This window comes from Hipposideros armiger, unplaced genomic scaffold (genome assembly GCF_001890085.2).
Source record: "Hipposideros armiger isolate ML-2016 unplaced genomic scaffold, ASM189008v1 scaffold_91, whole genome shotgun sequence".
Lineage (NCBI taxonomy): Eukaryota > Metazoa > Chordata > Mammalia > Chiroptera > Hipposideridae > Hipposideros > Hipposideros armiger.
The window spans coordinates 3,244,255-3,260,948 of NW_017731441.1; the positions used below are offsets into that span (position 1 = coordinate 3,244,255).

At 40.7% G+C, this 16,694-nt stretch overlaps 2 protein-coding genes across 4 annotated transcripts in view; one reads left to right on the top strand and one right to left on the bottom strand.

The window, feature by feature from the left end:
• The window catches only part of PCID2 (PCI domain containing 2), a 25,225-nt gene extending 24,769 nt beyond the window's left edge, over positions 1–456 (bottom strand). Inside the window, exon 1 of one of the 3 annotated variants that reach the window (XM_019644775.1) lies at positions 377–456. Coding sequence is in view for 1 of the 3 variants with exons in the window: in XM_019644773.1 (XP_019500318.1) it covers positions 305–340 (36 nt within the window). In the remaining 2 variants the exon portion in view is untranslated. Of the gene's footprint in view, positions 1–304 lie in introns of all 3 variants that reach the window. The other 2 variants (XM_019644773.1, XM_019644774.1) reach the window with 2 other exon arrangements.
• A 19-nt stretch (positions 457–475) lies between these two features.
• Positions 476–16,694, top strand: part of CUL4A (cullin 4A) — a 55,428-nt gene continuing 39,209 nt past the window's right edge. The window contains exons 1-3 of the mRNA XM_019644767.1: positions 476–1,123; positions 2,098–2,213; positions 13,115–13,218. Of these exons, the coding sequence (XP_019500312.1) occupies positions 970–1,123; positions 2,098–2,213; positions 13,115–13,218 (374 nt within the window). The 5' untranslated portion in view covers positions 476–969. The remainder of the gene's footprint in view (positions 1,124–2,097; positions 2,214–13,114; positions 13,219–16,694) is intronic.

A 16,694-nucleotide genomic window follows, 5' to 3' on the forward strand; every position in this document is an offset into this window, starting at 1 on the left:
CGCGCGCACACACACACACACACACACACACACACACACACACACACACACACACACGTCCCTAAACTGAGGGCAGCGACCATCAGCGCACCCCCGGAGTCCCTAAGAAACCAGTGGTGTGCCCGCCTCAATCGTCCATGCTTCCCGTCTGGCTGACAACGGCTCAGGCTCAGCCGGGCCGGCAGCGCACATCTCGATCCCGGCCAGACACGCGCCGGCCGCCCACCTGGACCCCAAAATCCAGCAGGCCAGGGGATAGAGGAGACTCCGCAGACCGCGAGCAACTGGGCCCAACGAACGTTACCTGCTGCAGGTACTGGTTTATAGTGATGTGCGCCATGGCAGCGCCCACCCCCCAGGACCGGGCGGAGCTCACCCGAAGGAGGCGGAGCTTGAGCGCCGGGCCGTTCCGTCACTTCCGACCCGCGGTCCGTTCCCGGCCCCGCGCCTCCGACCCCACTTTCTCCGCACTTCGGTTCCGCTGGGAGTGTTTGCGGGAGCGTGATCCCCAATCCGGCATGGCAACGCGCCCGGGCTGAGGAAGGCTGGGGTCTCTTGTACTGCGATTCCCCAGCCTCCCCTCGGCGAGCACGCCTCGTCCGTGCCCCTCAGGTGCCCTGGGACGCGCCGGGCCCCCGGAGCTGACACAGCTTGCGCTCCGCCGCCCCCTCGACTGTTGCAAGTTTCACACGGACCGCGGCTGACGCGGACTGGCCGCGCTCGCGAGCTTCGGGGTCGGGGTCCGGGACGGGCCCAGGGTTGCGTTGGAGCAGGGGCCGGGCGGAGACCGGACGGCGGTTGGGCCAGGCCAAAGCGGCGTTTGGGCCAGGACGGAGCAGCGGTGACGGAGCCGGGAGTTGCTGAAGGGAAAGGAGAGGAGAGGCCCGGCCGCCCGGCCGCGCGGGTCTGAGAGGAGGCGGAGGAGGCGGCCGGACGGGGCGGGGCGCCCGCTGCTTCCCGGCCGCAGCCATGGCCGACGAGACCCCCAGGAAGGGCAACTTCTCGGCGCTCGTCGGGCACACCAATGGCCTCACCAAGCCCGCGTCCCTCGCCGCGGCCGCCGTCACCTCCAAGCCAGGGGGCAGCGGCGGCTCCAAGAAACTAGTGATCAAGAATTTCCGAGGTGGGTACAGGGAGCGGCCTAGGGACGGGGGACCTAGTGGGCCCGGGGGGAGGGGACAGCTACAGGGAGGAGCCTGGGGGCTGAGGATGGAGTTGGGGGGCGGCCCGGGACAGAGTTGGGGGGTCGGCCTGGGGAGAAGCAACGGCGGGGGGGCGGCTGGAGGTGTTGAGTGGAGCGGCCGCAAGGCGCCAGTGGCGGCGGGGGTTGGGAGTGTAGTGGTCCGCTGAACCCCCCGGCTGTTCGGAAGTTTCCTTCCCAGTTGGCGGTCATTGGTCCCGGCTCCTAGGCTCTTAGAGTAGGTTAGGGGTCCCTAGGTCCCCCGGATGAGGGCGCGGGCCTTTCCGAATGTCGGCTTAAGCTGCGGTGAGGACAGCGGGTTGAGTTTACTGGTAGCAGCTTTCTCCTTATCTATGTATTAGTTGGTCCAGTTGGAATAAATTAGGCCAAATAATTCAGGTATCTTGATTGGCACGGCAGAGCGAGAATAAGTAGCAGCTACTGACGCTCTTTGTGATGTAATTTTTTTTACTTCCTCCACTTTTCATCAGTGCTATCACTGATGCTATCTCAAAGTAAGCAGCATCTTTGATGCAGAGATAGCAGTTATACGCGTATTCTTCACCTTCCTCCCAACGTTGAACAATTTAAGTCGACTTTAAATGTTGTATAGAACTTAGCTATTCCATGTTTATACGTCTCTAAAGTCAACTTAAGTATAAAGGAAGCTAAGATTTGTATATTTCCTGTGTGTTTTTATCCTAAGTATCAATACGAAGTGTATTTAGGCAAACAAAGATATTACAGTTGCATACTCTGTAACCTAACAGACTTTTTATAAATACCATACTTTGTATTGAAAAAGCCTAATTTCTGTGTGTCTTTTAAAGTGTTATACATTTTCATAGACTGTTTTTTGAAAAATTGTGACTGTTAGCATGGATGTCATTCCCCACTGACTCTATCTGGATTTACAGACAGACCTAAATTGCCTGATAACTACACTCAGGACACCTGGCAGAAACTTCATGAGGCAGTGAAAGCCATACAAAGTAGTACCTCCATCAGATACAACCTGGAAGAGCTCTACCAGGTAAGGTTCCATATATGGCAAAAAGTAGAGCTTGTTAGAATTCTCATTGAGATATAAATGCTGAAATTTCTTAGATGCGATCTTCAGGACATGATGAGGCCAGCATCCTGTCTCTCACTTACCTGGTTGTTTTTATAGTTGTCTAAATTTCACAGCTATCCAACTCCAGTAAAATTGTTACAAACATGGATTACCGTATTTTCCCATGTATAAGACGTACCCTTTTTCAAAAATTTTGGGGTCTAAAAACTGGGTGCATCTTATACAGTGGTTGTAGATTTTTTTACTTGCATTTCCCGCAAGTGATGAGGAGTTGTATGAATTTTGTGACAACTAAAACTTGAGTTCAATAACTTTATGTAATACATTTTTTTCAAATTTCGAGCCACAAAATTAAGGTGTGTCTTATACATGGGAGCGTCTTATACATGGGGAAATACAGTATGTGGTCCTCAGTATTGTTTCAGAGTCAATAATGAAGGAAATACTAGAAATCCAAGTGTTTGCCTCCAACAAGAACAGGAGTCCTATGACAGCATGTCCAGAGTCAATGAGTGTTTTCATTTTTTGGTGGTTGTGGGATTTTTATTTTATTTTCAGGCTTAAGCTCCTAGAAAGATATTTAAAGTTATCCCATTACAGGAGAAAGATGTGTTTGTAAGAGCCACATGACTTAATATTTTCCAAATATGCAGCAAATTAATATTATAATTCCATTATGTTATATATAAAACTCTTATTGTGTTTTCACTTAGAGATTTTAATAGAGATTTTTTTTCCCCCACTTCATTGTGTTTTGTGATTACTTGTTGCAATTAAAACATGCAAACATTTTGATACATTTAATTTAAAGCAATGATGTTGCGTTTCTAACATAAGAAAAAATAGTGAAAAGTACATTTTACTATTTGGATATTCCATTTGCAAGCCAACGGGTTTTTCTGATATTTTGTTTTTAAAGAATAACAGTTTTGTTTAAATAGTCTAATATTATCCACATTTTGGAAGCAATGTGATATCCTGTTAAAAATATGAATTTAAATTTTTTTCTGTTTACATAAGTGAGTACATTATAAAAATTATGACTACATAAATTTACTACATAAAAAGTACAAAGAAGAAAATAAAAACCATCTATGTTTCCACCACCCAAAAAAGACTACTATTGACAATTTAATGGACATATGTCCCTTCTTTGTCTTACGTTTGTATGTTTATTATATTTTTTCAACTTTTTTAAGGTATAATTTTACATATACTATGTATTTCAATAAGTTTTAACAAATGTGTACAATTTTATAACCACCACCACAATTAAGATACAAACTATTTCCATCACTCCAAAGTTTCCTGAGGCACCTTTGCATTCAGTCCTGTCCCCTGACTCCCAGTCCTTGGCAATCTGATTTGCTTTCCGTCAGTATATTTTTCCATTTCTAGAATCTCATTTGAATGGATTTTGCGGTCTTTTTTTATACCTGACTTCTTTCACTTAGGTTAGTGCTTGTGAGATTCATGCATACTGTGTGAGAGTAATTTGTTTTTTTGTTGCTGAGTGGTATGGGTATCACAACTGGTTATCCTTTCACCAGTTAATGGTTATTTGGGTTTCCAGTTTTTATGAATAAAGCTGCTATGAACATTAACAAATAGGTCGTTGTGTGGAAATATGAAAAGTCGGACAGTTAAGTTCACGAAATTTCCACTGTGTAAGTGAACTTAATTGTCTGACCTTCGTTATTATCTCATTACTTGTGGGTAAATATCCAGGAGTAGATTTTCATGGTTATATGGAAAGTGTATATTTAACTTTATAAGGTATTTTCTGCTTTTCAAAATGACTACACCGTTTTGCACATTACCAGCAGTATATGAGAGTTCTAGTTCTTCCATGTCTTTGCCAACATTTGGTATTGTCAGTCTTTTTAATTTTAGCTATTTTAGTGGAATTTCATTGTGGTTTTAATTTGTATTTCCCTAATGATGCAAACCATCTTTTTATATATCCATTGCCATTCTATATACCTTCTTTAATGAAGTGTGAGTTCAAATATTTTGCTCATTTTTATGGGGTGGTTTTCTTTTCTTATTAACAAATGTTTGAGTTTATTATGTATTCTAGATGCAAGTCCTATACCAGCTATTTGTCTTGTAGTTTAGTATTTTCTCCCAGCCTGCAGCTTGTCTTTTGATTCTCTTAATTATACCTTTCAGAGAGCATAAGTTTTAAATTTTGATGAAGTCTACATTTCACTTTGGTCTTTGATGGATTGTGCTTTTAGAATCTGTCTGAGAACTCTTTGCCTACCCTAAGATCATAAAGATTTTCTCTTATGTTTCCTTCTAGACATTTTAGGGTTTTAGGTTTTACCTTTAGTTCTATAATCTAGAAATTTTAGATTTTTTTTTGTATATGTTTGAGGTAGAAATCTGAGTTCAATGTTCCCTGTACATCTCCAGTTGCTCCGGTGCCATTTATTGAAGAGACTATCCTTTCCCCCACTGAATTGTTTTGGCTCGTTTGTCAAAAATCATTGTCCATATGCATATGGGTATAATGAGTCTTGAAATTAAGTTGGCCTCCAACTTTATCATTTTTCAAAGTTTTTTGACTATTCTAGATCCTTTGTATTTCCATATGAATTTTAGATTCTGTTTGCCAATTTCTACAAAAAGCCTACTAGAATTTTGATTGGGATTGCGTTGATTTATAGATCAGTGTGAGGAGAATTGCTATGTTGACAATACAGAGTCTGCCAATTGATCACAAGGAACAGCTCTCTGTTTATTTAGATCTTCCTTAATTTCTTTCAGCAATGGTTTTTAGTTCTAGTATTCATACAGGTCTTATACATCTTTTGTGAATTTTATCCCTAAGCATTTCATATTTTTTATGTATTATAAACGGTTTTATATTTTCAATTTCTGGTTCTTGCTAGCATATAGAAATACAAATGACTTATATATTGATCTTGTATATTGCTATTTTGTTAACCTCACTTATTTCTAGTAGCTTTTTGTAGAGCCCATCAGATTTTCTACATAGCCAAGCATGTCATCTGTGACTAGAGATAGTTTTACTTCTTCCTGCATGTCTTTTATTTCCTTTTCTTGCCTCACTGCACTGTTTAGAGACTCCAGTATAGTTAATAGACATGGAAAAAGCAGACATCTTTGTTTTGCTCCTGATCTTAGGGGGAAAAGCTTTCAGTCTTTTATCATGGAATATGATATTAGATGTGGGTTTTTCAAAAATAGCCATTGTCAGGTTGAGGAAGTTCTTTTCTGTTCCTAATTTGCTGAGTGTTTTTATCAATACTTGTTGGATTTTGACAAATTCTCCGACTATTGAGATGATCATATAATTTTTGCTTTTCAGTTTATTAAATTGATTGATTTTTCAAATATTAAACCAATCTCACATTCCTGAGATAAATCCTACTTGGTCATGAGGTATTATCTTTTTTACATATTGTTGGATTCAATTTGCTGACATTTTGTTAATTTTTGCATCTGTGATCACAAAGGTTTTTGTGTTGTTTTGTATTCCTGTAATGTCTTTGTTTGGTTGTGGTATCAGACTAATGCTGGCTTCATAAAGGAGTTGGAAATATTCCCTCCTTTTCATCTGCTAGAAGAGTTTGTATAGAATTGGTATTATTTCTTATTAAATGTTTGGGAGAATTCCCCAGTGAAGCCATCTTGGCTTCTTTTGTGGAACGATTTCAAATTACATATTTCTCTAGTAGATGTAGACCTATTCAAGTTATCCATTTTTTTCAAGTTCTCTAATCTTCTGCAATGTCTAATCTCCCATTAATGCTATCTGGTATAATTGTCATCTCATTAGTTTTTCTGTTTAGGTGTTCAGTGTCTTTTTTTTTTTTTGTATCTTCTCTGTCTGTACTTAACTTTTGAACATATGGATTACAGTTATAATAGCTGTTTTATTGCCAATTCTGTCATCTCTGTCAGTTTGGGTTGTTTCGATGGACTGATTTTCTCCCCATTAAAGGTTGTTTTTCCTACTTTGCATGTCTGATAATCTTTGATTAGATGTTGGACATTGTGTATTTTGACTTGTGTGATATTTTTGTATTCCTATAAATATTCTTGAGCTTTGTTCTGGACTTAGTTAAATTATTTAGAAACAGTTTGATCTTTTAAAATCTTGCTTTTAAGATTTGTTAAGCAAGACTAGAGTGTTTTATCCAGGGCTAATTGCCCCCACTACTGAGGCAAAACCTTCTTGAATACCAGTGTCCTGTGGTTTTCCAGTCTGGCTTCTGGGAAGGTGCTATTCTAGGCCCTGTGTAAGCACCAGACACTGTTGTCTCTAAACTTTCTGGGTGGTGCTTTCCCTCCTGGCCTTGGTAGTTTCCCCACACATTCTGCTGAATACTCTAGGTAGACCCTTGAGGTCTCCTTGCAGATCCAGCTCCACTATGGCTGCATCTCTCCCTTCTGGGCCTTCATCTTGCAGACTCCAACCTTAGTTCAAGGCACCTGCTCCGCAGCCTGAAAACTGGATGCAGGAATCTGGATCTGTTGGGGCCTGTTTGTTTCCTGTCTCCCAGAGATCACTCTTTCATAGCCCAATGTGCACTGCTTTGAAAACTGTTGTCTCATATATTTTGTGTGTGGGGTTTTGGGGCAGGGGGTGGTAATTCAGGCAGAAGCCATAGTCTAGTTCCTTTACTTCATCTTTACCAGAAGCAGTCCCACCAGTGCCTACACTCTCATACGTTTTTAATTTAATGAAATATTATATCTTACAGCTAGGGTTTATTCCTCTTTTCCTAGAGGTTTGACTATCTAGTGTCAGTTGCCCATCATCTTTCTTAGCAGAATGGCTTTGCTGTACCTTTTACCCAGTGATATGTCTTGTATGGTCACCATAGATGTTATCATAAAGTGTTTCCAGATGCCCAGGGTGTCCATGTGTGTGTTTTGAGACCTTGAGGGCTTTGGGATGCTTACCCCGAAATGGCATCACACATTCCAGGAGACATCTCAGAAGGGCCCATGTGGAGATTAGTTGATCATCAAGCAGGCTCCTGGTCACTCCAGAGAAGTACTGAGGAGTCAAAGTACATTTCTACAAAGTTAGCTGCTCACAGATCTTATGGAAGCAAATAATAAGTGATGTCATTGTGAAATTATTGACCACTCCTGATCTCTGATAAAGTAGTTAGACAGTGCATTTGACCTGGTGTCTCAAAATAGTCTTTTAAGTTTTTGCTGGGGTAGTGTGGTATATACTTTGCCAAAGACTCTTTCTTATGTGAAAGGAACAATTCTCACCAAATTTTGAAATTTTTTTTGTTTTCAGGATGATTTGATGGAAAATCTCCTATGTTTTGATATTGATCAGTTTCCTCAAAGAGAGCTCTTAGTATCTCCCTGTGAAGGTCTCTTACTTGCCTGTGGGGGCATCCTCTACCCCATATAGGCACTTTAGGAGGCTTACCTAGAAGGAGAAAACAATTACAGTGTACCTGCTACAGCCTGCCTATTATTTGTTTGTTACTTTATTCTTGTTTGGTAAAAAGGGAAATTCAAAGTATGGTGATGGAAAAAGTCTTAACAAACATAGAACATATCACCCATAGTCATTTTTTTCTATAATGGAAAGAGGAGAATATTTTGAATTCATAAATCTTTTCTGTCTGTTTTTAATGACCTGAGTTTAGATTTGTAATCATTTATTTGCTGAAAAAATTGTATTTGTGTGTCTTATGTCTGTATGTTTTAGTCCTACTTGTCAGCTTAATAAGACATTAGAAAACTGAAGACGACATTTTTGAGTGGGGTTTCAGAGGAAGGATAAGTTTTGATTTCAGACTAGTTTTGATGCACAGAAACAAGCCTATCACAGAGGACTGAAGGTTCTGAGAAAAGCCATGCTGTTTATCTTAAGTCGTGCAGTAACATCTCTATGAAATACTTCTACCTGATGATAATTTTACTGAAAGAGAATGGAGTAGAGTTAGGTATTGAATGTATTAACAGGATGGCTAAAACTAATTAGAAAAAGTGAAATAAAGTCCAGAAAATGGTAGACAGATAGACATATTTGATGAACTAATTTGAGAAAGTAAAGTAACAGGTTAATTGAGAGTGAATTCAATACATAAGTTATTTGAAAAACTGAGGAGGATATTCAAAATGAAATATATCAGGCCTAGCAGAAAGGATTTCATAATTCAACAACTTTCACATTCAGTAAAATTAGTCATTTGTACTAGGTGATTTACTTATAACATTTAGAACTGGGAACCTGTTGTGCAGTCAGTGTTGGTAAATACAGCCAATAGACTGTGACTGATTTTCCTTAAAGCTCTTGTCCTAGGAAACTTGCATGTTTATTCCCTCACTCAGACTTGAGTCCTAATTTAGTTTTTACATTGTTTACTCATTTCTTAGAGGAGGGGTAGAGCCCTCTTCGCACCTCCCTGTGTGGTGAGCAGGTCACCATTTAAATAGGGCTGCTTTTGAGTAGGGTCCATTTTCATGACTGTTTATTGCTTAACGAGGGACTGTTAACTGCTGAAGGGATATTGTTTGCTTAACGAGGGACTGTTTACTGCTGAGGGATATTGTTCAATCCCGAACTACGCATGTCTCTAAGAACACTGTGCTGGTCTTTTAACTGTGAAATGAAGAACGTGGGTTTTGCCTTGTGCCCCAGCCAATACATCTTTCTTTATAATAGTCGACCAGGTACCTGGTTTTCCCAAGGGCTGGAGGTAGGGGGTGGGGTGGGGACAGAAATTGGTCGTTTGTTTTTCATTTTTCGCCTTCCTCTATATAAATAACTTAGTACTTGCCTGCTTTTTCCCTTTATGATTTCTCACTCTCTGGAATGTTTCACTCCTTTTTCTCTCTAGTCTCAACTTTAGCCATAAAGATCTTTACATAAAACAGATAGTCTTCCAGAATTCGTGCACCCTAAATCATAAATGCTGTATAGTTCTTTTTATCCCACAGCTCACTTTAATTTCCTGTTTTGGTATTCCCTACTTGAGGGGAAGCATTTTGTTTAGCAGTGATGAGTGCACTTGGGGGTAAGGGTTTGGCACTACAAATAGACAAGCAGTTGAGGTTGATGTGCTTGTCTGTTTTGCTTTAATACACTTGTCAGTCCCAATACAGACAACCATCTGAAGAACTTGGGTGCGGTGACCTGGCGGACCTACTGATTAGAGAGCAGCAGGCATGTGGGGAAAATTCAGACAAGCACAATTTTCCCACTTAGCTATGTTGATACAAGGAGAAGAACACCTTTATCCTAATACAAATAGAACCCAGTTGCCGCTGCTACCTCACCTCCAATTATGGGATTAAATTCCTTTTCTCTGCAATGACTCTTAAAAATATGAACAGCAACAGCACCCTAATATGAAGCACACAGTACAGGTCAGATTCAGTACTTTATACACCTAGAGAAGACATTTCTTAATCTCAAAATATGACTATATCTCCAAAACTCATTTTGGGAAGGGGACTCCTGTGTTGTGCTTCTCCTGTGACAGTACAGAAAGTATGCTGGGGTCCCTGCCAGTGTGGGTAGAGAGCAGGGCCTCCCTCTGTCTTTTAAGGTAATTAGGTGCCTGTAACATGAAGACGCCAGCAATGACTCAGCAAAAGATATGGAGAAATGATGGCACTCACAGCAAACCTGGGTTACCCCAGGGTTTGGCTAGTTTAAGAGGTCCTCAAATTCTCCCTTTTAAACAAAATTAATCTCAGTGTGCTTCACATTAAATAGTCAGTATGTGCCAAACAGGACATATACAAGAAAAAGCTGGTTATAAAATTCAGTGGCAATGCTTATGTAACAACTGGGAAAAGATTGTTTTGAGGACATTGACTCCTGATTCAGAAATTGGACCACTCAGAGAATGGTTCTAATATGTTCTGTTAAGGCCATATACCACTAAGCTTACCCTGATTTTTGCCAAAGAAAATATGTTTTCTTCATGTATAATGTTAAAAACTTATTTTGTAATAATTATGTTTGTGGAATTCTCTAATGATTAACTACTGGACCAAAGCCTTTGTCATGAGGTTATCCTGGGTTTTTTGGTTTGTTTGTTTGTTTATTGGTGTTACATCTTGTTATTGAGGATTAAATCCAAACAAGGGGGAAATTAATGTATATTGAGGTGTTATTTCTCTTAAATCATATCATTTATATTTCATAAATCTATCACATTTTACTTATGAGTTTTATAAAATTATGAAAGGCTTCCATTAGTGCTAACAAGTTAATATACTTGGAAAAAGACTTAGAATATATTTAATTATAAACATTTAACCAAAGTTCACAGTATTTATGTAAGGTTCAAATAAGAATGTAGTTGCAAGCAGGTAGAAATTTATGCTTATAGAATTTAAATAACTTTTCCAAGATGATACAGCTAGAGGCTAGAATATTCTTGTTCGAATAGCCCCTCCTCTAGTATATACAACCTCTTCAGATGTATGCCTCTCCTCCCCCTACCCATCCATATACACTGCATTCTACTGCAATGATTAAAGATAACATAGTTGTTCTCCCTGTCTTTTAAAACAGGCTAGACCTAGCAAACCAGGCAGGGAAATTCATGGTAAAATTTGGGCTGGTTTGCTGCAAAGTGCTTCTGTAGGATTGCTTTACTAGTGGTGATATGCCATAAGCCAGCTTTAACCAGAGGAGGGTTATCCTGGGATTTTTAAGAGAGAAAAGGATAGCAGATTTTTCACTAAATTATGAAGACATGACTACAGTGATGGAATTCAAGGCTTTGAGAAAAGAATTGAAGGATGTAAAAACAAACTGTAGATAGGAATCCCTCATTTCTGTAGTATGACAAAATGTAGGAGAAAGATTGTAGTTTTTTGTTACATTTATAATAAACTTACTAGAAAAGGGTTATTAATTTTTTAATGTCATCATCCCACGTTCTCTTTTGACTCTTGTAAATATGCATGTTTTATATGTTAGTAATTACTGTATTTATTTTAATTTTGATTAATATGTAGCAGCTCTCCTAGTATTAAGTATTGGGGTTATTAATATTTATAAGTATTGCTACAATGATTATCTTTAAAATTTTAAGTCATCTTTTTTTCCCTAGAGAATAAGTATTGCATTAAATTCAGATTCTAAAATGTTTCTAGTCTGTATCCCCATATTTTTTAAATAGTTCAAAACTAGTCAATAGAAAAACTACATTTCAGTTTGTAGTATGTCATATTTGGATTGAGTGAGATGCTGGTTTTGTACATGAGATTTTTTTTTAACTGGGGAAGGGGAACAGTATTGGGGAATTGGGGAAGGGGACCAGCCAAGTTGTTCTTCAATCTTCGTTGTGGAGGGCGCCAGTCGCCATCTGGCTGCCCATCAGCAGCTTGTGGCCTCTAAGCTCAAGGTGCTGTGTTCAATCTTAGTTGCAGGTGGGCGTAGCCACCATCCCATATGGGAGTCGAACCAGCAGCCTTGTTGTTAAGAGCGCACACTCTCTCCACTGAGTCATCCGGGTGACAGCTCAGCTCAAGGTGCCAAGTTCAGTCTTAGCTGTGGGTCGGCATAGCCACCATCCCATGAGGAAGTGGGGTATACCGGCAGCCTTGTTGTTAAGAGTGCATGCCCTATCTACTGAGCCATCCGGGCAGCAGCTCAGCTCAAGGTGCTGAGTTCAGTCTTAGTTGCGAGTGAGCAGAGCCATCATCCCATGCAGGAGTTGAACCGGCAGCCTTATTGTTAAGAGCACGTGCTCTATCCACTGTGTCATCTGGGTGGCCGCTCAGCTCAAGGTGCCAAGTTCAGTCTAAGTTGTGGGCAGGCGTAGCCCACCATCGAACAGGCAGTCTTGTTGTTAGGAGCACATGCTCTCACCAGCTGAACCATCCTGCCACCTGTTGGTAGCTCAGCTCAGGCATTGCGTCACTAGCCATGTGGGAATCGAACCGGTGGCCCTGTTGCTCAGAGCTCGCGCTCTTAAGCTAATTTAACTAACTGAGCCACTCGGCTGGCCCTGTACATGTGATTTGAAGGGAAATTTTACTAGAACTGGTAAGAATATATAAACATTTCTTTGATGTGGATAAAAATACTTGAAAAACATTTCTGCCTCAAAAACTTGTTTCTTTTTTAATTTAAAACAAACTTAAGTAAATTGCACATCTAACTTGCAGAAAAATAAATAGGAAATAATGCAACCTGGCTGTGTCACGTGAGCATATGGGACTTTTTTTCGTTCACCTCATTATGGACAGAATCATTATACTAGTGAAAGTGAAAGGAACTAGAATTTCTGTTGATCTTCTCCCTCCTCCCCCCGCCCTCGTTTAGAGGGTGGTCACTGAGGGTCTGCAGCAGTGATTTCCTACCCTGGTTTCACATTATAATCATGGGTAAACTCACATTCCTGTGGCCTCCACCTCAGACTAATGAATTGGAACATTCAGAAACAGAGCTGTGGGGATCAAACTTGTTTTGAAGTCCCTGGGTGACTGTGGTGTGCAGCCACAGACTATTTTGCAGTAGGAAAAAAAATGGAGTATTGTGAGATTTTCAGACATGGTGCAAGCATACCACCTGGGATCCTAGATATCGTGTGGCTATCATAGGTATGCCGTTGAATCTGTGTTGGATATTAACCATTGTTAAGTACCATTTTGACCAAACTATTACTGGATTCCAGTGTCTCAACAATAATTGCCCTAAACTTAAATATAAGATTTTATTTGTAGATTACATAAGTATGGGGCGAGAGGTTTCATGTAAATGATTATAGCTACATATAATTATGTAAGTGCTTCTGTTATGATTATAGCTATATATACAAGTAGGTTTTTGAAAGAACTAATTTGTTATTCATAGTGAATAATTCATTTATTCCTTTTGTTTTTAGGCTGTTGAAAATCTCTGTTCTCACAAAGTTTCCCCAACACTCTACAAACAGCTACGCCAAGTCTGTGAAGATCATGTCCAAGCACAAATTCTTCAGTTTAGAGAATATCCTTTTGTTGTCTCATGAAATTTCTATTCATTACCTAAATGTTTTGAAACTGAACATTAATAGGATAAAGAACTAATGAGTATCCTTAATATTAAAATAACAGCTTTTTAAATTCCTTTTATTTACAGAACCAAAACCTTAAATTTGTTTCATACGACCCAATATAATAGATTTTCTTTAAGTGGAATTCTAAACCATTTATATCACTGCTGATCTGATTAAAGTGAAACTGTGTCCTTTCATTGGGTCTGGTTGAAGTATTTAGGTAAAGTTTTGAGCAATGTCTTAAAGTTTGAGTTCTGCTATCCTTTGTTCTTATAAAAACCCATCTGCATCAGTTTTCTAAGATGTGTAGCAAATTACCGCAAACTTGGCTATGTAAACCAATACCCGTTTGTTAGCCCACCGTCATGCAGGTAAAGAGTGGTGGCTTGGCTCAGCGGGTTCTCTGCTCAGGGTCTCACAGGTCGAAATCAAGGCGTCTGCTAAGCCTGTGGTCTCACCTGAGGCCGGGCTCGTCTTCCAGGCTCATTCAGGTGTTGGCAGAATTCAGCTCCCTCAGTTACATGTTGTGGGACTGAGGTCACTCTCAGCGCCCAGTTCATGGTTTCTTGCCACCAGGTCCCTTCTCTGACAACATGGTTATTTGCTGCTTCTGGGCCAACAGGAAAATCCGCCTCACTGTTCTACAGAGTCTTATGTGATGTAACCCATTGTATTCACAGTCAAAGGAAGGAAGTTATAGGCAGGAGAATCTTGGAATTTTACTGTCTGTGATCAGATGTCTACCAGGGAAACTGGTACTCCTGAACTTCTTAGCATCTTGTAGACAAGGAGTTGGCAAGCTTTTGAGACAAAAGAGCCACCAGGGGTCAGCAAACTGCGGCTCACAAGCCACATGTGGCTCTTTGGGTACATACATGTGGCTCTGAAGTAAAATTGAAAATGAAAATAAAACTATAGTTTCATTTATAAAATTTTTAAAGGATATTATTCACGTAATGGTGATTATGTAAAAATATATTTATGGCTCTCGAATAATTTTTAAAGTGTTGTGAGGGACAGGATTGGCTCTTCCAGGGGTCGGCAAACTTTTGAGACGGAACGTGCCCAAAGAGCCGCATGTGGCTCGGGAGCCACAGTTTGCCAACCCCTGCTCTAGACAATTCTTTACAATCTGGCCTCCATCTAGTTCCCTAGCCCCCTCCCATTACTATAGCAACCCACATATCTCATTTGGTAGGAATTGGAAAGTGGGTGTATAATTGCAGACAATCTACTTGTGACTCGTTCTTTATTTGTGAAATAAAGTTGTTGGAGCATCCTCGTTTCTAAGTTTTCTTTAGTTGAAGGAATTTTTTCTCTCCCATTACCTTCACCTTGAGAAAGTTAAGCATTCAGAGCTCATTAAAATCTCCTCAGCAGCCACAGGAACTCTGTTGCCTGGCATTGAGACTCTTCGATTATCCATGATGATGAAGCCCAGGTCCAGAGTGAGATGTCTCAGTTTAGGGCAATATTTGTAGTTCTCCCCATAAATGGGTCAGTGAAGTCAATTCTGGTTTAGTTGTATTGACATCTGTAAATACAACACTACAGTATTTTCTGGCAAAGCCCTGTCCTAAAGATTGTGAAGTCATTCAGGATAATGGTGACCACACTTTTGGCCTTTTGGAACCTGGCCAGTGTGTGCCATGTCAAGGACTGCTACCTACTGTACATTGATTGCATGCTGCTGTTGAGGCCCACATGAGAACTCAGGGAGACTTCCAGAAACCCCTCAGATCGGGTACGTATACAGGAGGAGAAAGGACTCCTGTCGAATTGAGTCATCTACTGTTATTTTCTTAGGTTACCATATCCATTCCCTTGTTCGTGTGTTTGATAAATTCTGCACTTACCTGCTCCTTTCAAAGTAAGTTATCAGCTATTGGTGATACACCTTTCCCCAAAACAAATGAGACCCCTACACATGCATACCTCCACCAGAAGCAGCATGTGCTGAACCAGGTATCACATATGTACAAAGAAGTATGTGCTGTGTACTTAGGCTCGATTCTTGAGTTCTTTTAAAATAGCAAACTGTCCTCAGAATCTAAACCTGTAAATAACTATAGGCAAAACTCACTTTATCCTTCTCCTTATTTAACTTTATGGCTGCACACCTTTGTTTAGCCAGCAATGCTAATTAGCCTGGGGCATCTGTGGTCGATCACACACAAAAACAGTGTAGTCCTCAAAACCAGAGGATGCATAAGGAAATGAAGAAGCCTTTGCTATAAGGGAAATCATGAAGCTGCACCGTTCCCTCTAAGTGTGTCTCCCTAATCTGCACTGATGAGAGCAGGCTTTGGGCTTCTTTATAAAGCCCCTCTGAGTGTACTCACATGCCTGGTGTGCAGTTAGCACGTGTGGAGCACTTGCTGGCAGTAGGCTAGCTTTGTACATTCACACAGCACTCCAGGGTACAGGTACCCGCATTAGCTGGAAAGCCCAAGACCACATAGTAGGTAAGTGGCCCTGGGTTGGTGCTAGGGTTCAGAGGCGAACGTGACATACTAGTTCCTACAGCCATGGGCTTTGTAGACTAATGAGGGAGGCAATAATTAGTCCAAAATGTGAACTTTAAATATGAAAGAAAATGTTCTTAGTGATTATAACAAAGGGACCTAAGTGAGGGGTGTTGGGTGGTAAGTAGCCACTGCTGGCCTGTGTTGTGGGATCATTGTTATCTCCTGCTCTCTCCACTGCAAGGGCAGCTTGGGTGCTACTCTTCACTGGGATTGGAAAAGCAGGATAACTCAGTTTAGAAAATGGGCAAAAATAGGACCATCATTTTTCTACTCCACTGTCCTTTTGGTTTCTTTTTTTTAATCATTGTAATCACATATATATGCAGTTTGTTCATGGTATATTATGAGCATTTAGCCCTTGAATTTTTGTTCGAAGACTTGCCTGACACCTTAGTAAACTGTGTAAATCCTTTAACTGGAATTGGCTCTTCTCTGAAATGAGAAAAGGATGGTTGCTGGGGAACCTATCTGGAGAATAAACTCTCAGCATGTCAGTATGTCTTATGACCTGAGCACTCACGTGTGGCTACATTTATAGCTTAGGGTCTGGAATTGGTTTTGATACTTCAAAGGCAGGAGCTCAGTAGAAGCCACACTGTGGTATTAGCTTAGCATTTCATACTTTTTCCCACAAGAAATGGCAAAAAGTTATTAGAGATGTATATTGATTTTACCCAGCTCTTTAAAGGAAAGGTATCTTTCACTTAATGAGCCCTTCACATTGGACCTTTCCATCCTAATGAAACCCCACACCAGGTAGAGCTCTGCCTTGCTTAGCTGCAGCACCTGAGCCGCCCGATGGTGTCAGATTGGCTGGTGTAGGTTTAACCCTGTGCAGCCTTGCAGACTGTGTGACTGCCCATGGAGACCTGCCAGGGTGTCCACCACGAGGCAAGTGC